This window comes from Punica granatum, chromosome 1 (assembly GCF_007655135.1).
Source record: "Punica granatum isolate Tunisia-2019 chromosome 1, ASM765513v2, whole genome shotgun sequence".
Classification (NCBI taxonomy): Eukaryota; Viridiplantae; Streptophyta; class Magnoliopsida; order Myrtales; family Lythraceae; genus Punica; species Punica granatum.
Window position 1 is genome coordinate 10,865,196 of NC_045127.1, and position 7,036 is coordinate 10,872,231.

A 7,036-nucleotide genomic window follows, 5' to 3' on the forward strand; every position below is an offset into this window, starting at 1 on the left:
CCAACTATCCTCACTTTATACTTGCAAGTTGCACCGTTAGCAGAGGGGAAAATGAAGTGCCTTATACCATAGTTTATAAAGTGCCATGTGAGAACTAATATGAGTTAATTCAATGGGTTCAACGCTTATTCCGTTTAAATAATGTCTTTGATTCAAGTACTTGTTAGTAAACTGACTCAACTCGACTGGATTAGTCAGTGCCCAATTAGACTTTCGAATATCGGATTTCACATCAAAAAAAAAAAGTGCGACCTGAGATACGTTCGGATTATGGGGTGTCCAGTCATCTTTGCCAGCTCCAGTACATGCTGCTTTACCGAGTCACTGACAGAATGAAGCACGGTAGAATATGCATCATGCTTACATGAGTAATTAGAGAAAGTCATTGCACCTTTCTGACACTTTTGGGCTGAATTTGGATTAACGCCACAAGAAAAGACTTGGTTCCAAATTACAGTTCTCTCGGCCCATGAACTGCCTTTGCTACAGATCTTACCTGGACTAGCAATGCATTATATTAACTTATGATCTACCTAGTGAAAGGGATAACCTTCTCCATCAAAGAAAGTGAAAGAATTTTATGAGGGGAAGATGTACTGCCGGTTCATTTTGTTCAAAATGAAATTCGGGGTTGAAATGTATAGACTTGATGATCTGTACACATTTGAAATATAAAAGCTCTCCGTCAATCTCTTACAAAGTAATATGTCAGTTTTGCCTAGGACAATAATAAGTACGAGACACCCGATGTTTTCTATTCGTTGGATGGGGATTTCTCAAGTTACCGTTTCATGCAGTCGATGGTCAAGATCCCAGTTCCCTTCAGAGTTTTGAGTTGTCACAGCACAGCTGCAGAGGATCTCAGTCTTGTTATCCAAAACAACCCTCAAGCCTCACAATGTTAGCTCGGGTTCCGAAGAAAACCATTCGGCGAAATTTTGTTTGAAGGAAATAGCAACAAAACATATATATCTCAATAAGAGGAGGCAGGTTCTGCATGCTGCATGACAAACAGAACGTGCATGTAGCACAAAATGAGCTGTGGGCAGTTGTCCCTACAATGTCTTTGACACATCCAAAATGGCCAATCCGACCATTGAATTCACTGTCTCAGCAGTTGGCAGATGCAATAATTGAACTTTTGGTTCCTTTTTAAGGAAAAATGAAAGGTTTGCCTTGTAATGGCTCCTTAGGAGTGTCTTCCTGCTGTTTCTTTCCCTTTTTATTCAAGATCATTGTCATCAGCCCTGAATCCGTAACACAAAAAATAATGGACCGGGAACTTGAAATGGGACAACTTCAAATCCCTCCGTTTGCTCAGTTCTAATAGAAGATTGTTCCCGAGCTATAAGTACAGGTGACGCAGTTGAGATATGTGTCTAGTATATAAAAGGGAGGTGAGCTACCATTGACTGGTCTTTTTGCCCGTCTAGACAAAAGGGCCATAAATAAACACGAGCCTCAAAAATCGGAGAGATGTTGCAGATTCTTTTTTTGGACTGCAGACTCCTTTCTTTGGTTATTCGAAAAGCAAAAGATGATGAATAAGATTATAAGGGCTTATTAAAGGAAGAAAAGTAAGAATTTGTATGACGGAGGGCTGAGGAGCAGACCTGTACGTAAAAGACTGAATGCCTGAACTGCTGTCATGAGAAATCGAAGCCACCTATTGCCTGATGTCTTCACAACGGGGAAAAAAAAAATTGGAGTTTCCAGCTTGTGAAGAAATAGTCGAGATATTGTGAATATCATGTCCTCGTATCCCCAAGTTCTTTCTAGCTTGAACCTTGATCCTCTGTGTTCTTGCTAATAACTGAAGGGTTCTGATCGGATATACGCTGACTAGACCCAGGCTCATCCTTGGATGGAATGGTACAAACGGAAGCACTGGATGTGCTCATCGATGAGAAGGCTCGTGTGGAAGCAGAGTCCACATTGGTGGCCCCTGAAATAACTTCAGGTCTCAAATCTGAGGAAGAAGATGAGGGAGCTAGTGTCCCGAGGAAAGAGCCGACTGGGTGAGGGGCTACAGGCATGTCAGTGAGAGAGGAAGCAGATGGGCTGTAACTGAGTTCTCTCATCGGGTGATCGAACTTGCATGCCCGCCCAAACTTGCAGACTCCATGTTGTTGGAAATGAGTGCAGATTGAAGCACCCTGAGATAAAGGTAAACCCAGGTTAACTTGAAGAATACTATAATTAAGAGCATGACGGGCTCAAACAAACGTATAATTACAACAGCAACTAATGTCAAAATATATGCATAAATATGAAGAATACTATAATTAAGAGCATGATGGGTTCAGACAAACGTATAATTACAACAGCAACTAATGTCAAAATATATGCATAAATATGAAATCGGGAGACTGTATGTGCTTATCTTTCAAGAGCAGTTGGACAAGCAAATATTAAACGGTCAGGAATCTGAAAGCATGGTGGAGCAACATAACAATAGAAACAAAATACACTAAGTACTACCATACTAGACCCTGCAGAATGCTACCATCGGGCAAGATTTTAAGTGCTTAGCACCATGCATGAGTGAAATAAAGAGAAAACAGAGTTTCTACCATTAATTAAAGCAACGGATTGGAGCTTAGACGTTCCCATTACTCGTAATACCAATTTCAACAATGAAGCTAACTTCATTGTTTCTTTATAAGGTTACATCAGCTCAGGTAAGACTCCAAACTTGGTCACAGCTTGCCATGAATTCAATAGATTCAGTTTTCATCGGTAACTAATTATTAGCAGCCAAAAAATGTCATGCTGCAGTAATGCAAATACATAGCTATTCAGAAACCTCAAGTGTCACCCACAACATGAAATCCAGAGAATATAACCCAAAGATCCTACAATAGGTTGAAGCTTAAATAGTACTGATCGTTAACTCTTTTGTCCACTAAGTCAAACATTGAAGAGCTTTCCACACATAGGTGAAGCATATGCATATTCACTCGCATCAATATTGAGCAGATGATGTCCTCAGATCGCGATGACAACTGTAAGATCTATAGAATTGTCGGAATAAGTCTACATCTACCCCTTTCAGTTTTACTTAGTAGAGAGGACAAAGAAAATAATCACAGGAACAACTTCATTCTCAATCAACACAGTTTATCCATTATATGTACAGTCTGGATTTTCTATGTTAGAGATGAATCCAAAACTTGCTCTTTCATTCAACATGGGCTAAATCTCAATTCACTAAGCTAACCTGATCGGATGTCTGACAGAAAGTTTAGGGTCACTGTCTCAAAGGCTAAAACAAGGGTCATAAATTCCCTACCAACAGGCTCTCATAGACAACTTAAAAGTCAAGCTCAGTAGTGCTTGCACAATACTAATTTTGACAGTCATAAAACTATCTTCACCTTGGACCAACAATAGCTCGATAGAGACTGACCAAAATCTAAGCCAGAAGAAAGGTTGGTATTTCTTTGTCGATGTGTCACTTCTAATGACCCTCAGTTCATAAAAGAGAACATTGAAATAATAATAGTAAACTGTGATGGTATGATGGAATGGTGCTCGTAGATATGTAGTAGAATTCATCAGTTTATCCCTCTAAAGAAACCATAAACAGAAAAGAGAGACATGGTAGGCCATTCTACAATTCCAACTAATATAGAACCAGTATATATGCATGAGATAATAAAAGATGAAGCCAAGACAATCTTCAGGTTGAGATTCTTACTGGACGGAGAGGCAAGCCCAGTGAACTGAGGACGGTACTTGTCCCTCGTACAGTCAGATCCATGGGATGATGGTATCTACATGAGGATCCAAATTTACAATCTCCTGTTTTCAGGTAATATTGACATTCTGGCTGACCCGGTCTTTGGGGATATGACTGTTCTTTCTGGGAACCGCTTGAAGCAGCAGCAGAGGAAACTGCAGGTTGATAAGGTCCAGGAAAAGTAGATGTGGAAGGAGAGAATTGCGCCATTCCATGAAATGAGCTTGATGCAGAGGTGGGTAGAGCAGTTGGAGAAGCTCCAGGATTTACAGTTCCCTGAGCAGGTTATTTTAAGAGGTTAAAATATTAATATCTAGGGAAGAAAAGAAAAGATAAACAGTGTTGCCGACCAAGAGCGCTTTAGTCATCTACCTGATAAGGACTCCACCCAGGATATTGTACCATCCCGGGTGAAACAAGCACAGGACCATAAGGGCCTGGACCGTATGATGGCAAGAGAGAAGGCCTTGCAACTACGAACCCATATGGTTGAGATGAATGAACAGATGATGATTGCACAGGATAGAGAGCAGGCCCAACAAAAGGAGTGGGCATTGTAGGAGGATGCTGTACTGGCAACGGAGCGGAAACTGGGATATCAGCAGGTTGTGGATGGTGAAATTTACATGTTGCGCCAAACTTGCATTCTCCCGTCTTCATATAATAGGAACACTCTTTTTCACCCTAGTATTAATTAACAGACGCTATCTCATGAATTGAAACATGACTCCAATGAACATAATCATAAGTTAGGGGTAAAAAAGGAATCAGAATGACAAGGTAAACACTAACCGGGCGTAACGGGTAACCGTAATAATTAAGTGAAACAGGAGCAGCAGAACCAGCTCCCTGCTTCGGATGGTTGAACTTACAGGATGCACCAAATTTACATGTACCTGTCCTCATATAGTACTGCCAATTCAAAGAATTACTGAAGGTGTAAGCCAATCAATACAAAAGCTCACTTAGATATAACCTGAGCTTCTATTCTATGTGATATGCGTAGAACAAGGAAAGAAACAAGCTGAGCGCCCAGGCCCTTGCTTTACAGATTCCAATATTATCCAATTGGTATATAATCCAACATTATCTACTCGGTATATGCCATCCAAAGTTTCTACAGAAGCACTTTTACTGAGTAACCTGCCAAATCTGATCAGCAACTTTATCGTATTCTCATAATATAAGCAATTCATTCAAGAGAAAGATTAGCCATCAATCCCAAAATTAGTAAGAATCACATGTATCACTATTCTAATTCTCGACACGACGACAATGCCAAATAGCAGTACCTGACAGAGGGGCTGACCCGCTCGTTCTGGGTACTCCATAGTGCCAGCTCTCGCAGCTCCCATCACCTGAGCAGCGTAGAACTTCTAAATTAAAGCAAAAATCACTCGAGCTACTTTGTCACTACACAACAACTCCGACATAGATTATCATTTTTAACTCTGTTCTCCGCGAATTGAAGTCTTTCAACTATACTTGTCAAAAAAGGATAAAAACTTAGCCTTCAACAATGTGTCAAGTCACAAGAAAATTGCTCTGATCAATGAAAAACTGTCGGAAAATATGAGTGCAACAGTCCAGCAGTTCATTCAGGAAAGAAGGCCTTTCCAAACTCGAAGGGATATCAGATGATCACAGCAAAGAGAGGCTGAATTTGATCGAAATTACCAAGCCGCGTTCGGGTGGATGATTGAAACGACAGTTGGCACCATAACCGCAGAACCCAGTCCTGAGGTAGTGGATGCAGTCGGCCTCATCTGGCCGCTCAGGATACGATTTGGCGCCTTCAAGCCCAAGCCGCCACGTCGCCTCTGCACAGTCGCCCAAAATACTCGATCGGAACGGATTCACATTCCCACCTCACCTCAGCAATACCCCCCCGCCTATACCCCGAACGGAAACGCAAAACGAAATGCAGAGTACTCGGGCAACTCACCTTCAAGCCCCGTCTCCGCCTCCGTCGACGGATCGGACGACTGCGGCTCCCCCCCGGAGCCGCCGTACCGCTCCATTGTACGGACGAGCCGGCAGAAAGCGCGAGTTGCAGTTAGCTGGAGGGATGAAACTGTACGGCCCCGCTACTCCGCCTCCGGCGAGCTCCGATCAAGCTCCGGCACCTCCCGCCTCCCACACCACAGAGACACGCAGACAGACAGCTTGAATCCGTGCGTGAAGCTCAGCTCCCCTTCCCCTCCCGACGACAGAGCGGACTCGTTCGTATGGTTTGCGGAGGTTTCCTTCTCTTCTTCCCTTTGCTTCTTCCTTCCCTTTCTTCTCCCTCCTCCTCCTCCCACAGTCCCTTCTGTCTGTGTTTCTTCAGTTTTTCCTTTTTTTAGTTTATTTATATTTACTTATTTATTTATTCATTCTTTCGTTTATTTTATTTATTTATTTACATATTTCCTTTTTTTTATTTTTTGTTCATCACTCTCTCTCTGCCTGTGTCTTCTTCTTCTTTTTTTTTTTGATAGGCTATTTTTGTTAATATTTTTTTATTTTAATGGCGTCGCTAACGCGCCAAATATCGAAGTTAGCAAAGCTATGACCGGAAGTGTTTGTTATCACCTGCGCACCCCCTCACAGTACCATCATCCTCCTCAAAACGGCATGCGTGCGCGATCGCCTTTCGCGCGGCCGATCGACGCTTCGGCCAAACTGCATTGATCGAATTTGCCGTAAAACTACAAGGATATGATCCGCACGCTACGACAATGCTCATTATTCGGTTTTGCACTGCAGGCATCGGTTGCCTTGGGGATACAGAAGCGCCAATCTCATCAGGAGCTCGTGAATCTCACGATCATGTTCCGACGCGTGCGGAGTGATTAAGAACTTCGGCATTACACGCAGTCGTGTTACAACGGAGGCCACACTTGGGGCTCGCGTTTTATTTATGGTTGATGGCAATAATATGGTAATTGCCAAATAAATGCGTTAGTTTGGAACAGAACTTAAAGTGACCAAAGAACGATTGATTTTAGTACGCCGGGCCGGGGGAGTGGGGAGCCACGTCCGCCGCAAAAATGTCCAAGATGCCCTCGGATCTTGGCCTGTGATTGGATGGAAAGATAAGGCTGGGACATGGCAGATTTGTCATTTTCAGGAAGATCTTTTTTTTTTTTGGAAAAAAAGATGTTGGTATTATTAATTTTAATTTAATAATTGTATGTTGGGTCAAGCGTAAAAGGTGGTAATAATTAATGGCAAATGTTAAATGAAACTGAACACTGCTGCAGGGCATGGCATAAGGGGAGAGGGGGCTATAGTGGGGGGAAAGATCTTACT

General features: G+C 42.3%; 1 protein-coding gene across 1 annotated transcript; it reads right to left on the reverse strand.

The window, feature by feature from the left end:
* Nucleotides 1-969: 969 nt before the first annotated feature.
* LOC116187203 (zinc finger CCCH domain-containing protein 34-like) lies at nucleotides 970-6,068 on the reverse strand. Its single transcript, XM_031515837.1, has 7 exons — nucleotides 5,688-6,068; nucleotides 5,420-5,562; nucleotides 5,035-5,100; nucleotides 4,535-4,654; nucleotides 4,115-4,426; nucleotides 3,701-4,018; nucleotides 970-2,156 (listed from the first exon to the last, which is right to left on the reverse strand). The coding sequence occupies exons 1-7, from the start codon at nucleotides 5,761-5,763 to the stop codon at nucleotides 1,776-1,778; spliced, it is 1,416 nt and encodes a 471-aa protein (XP_031371697.1). The 5' UTR covers nucleotides 5,764-6,068; the 3' UTR covers nucleotides 970-1,775.
* Nucleotides 6,069-7,036: the final 968 nt, after the last annotated feature.

What these genes read in the sequence shown, in the direction of transcription:
- LOC116187203 (XM_031515837.1), bottom strand. Translation starts at nt 5,763, where the DNA reads ATGGAGCGGTACGGCGGCTCCGGGGGGGAGCCGCAGTCGTCCGATCCG. An exon ending in CGGGTCAGCCCCTCTGTCAG is followed by an intron (nt 4,655 to 5,034) that starts GTACTGCTATTT and finishes TTGAATTGGCAG; the next exon opens with TACTATATGAGGACAGGTAC. An exon ending in TGGGCTTGCCTCTCCGTCCA is followed by an intron (nt 2,157 to 3,700) that starts GTAAGAATCTCA and finishes CCTTTATCTCAG; the next exon opens with GGTGCTTCAATCTGCACTCA.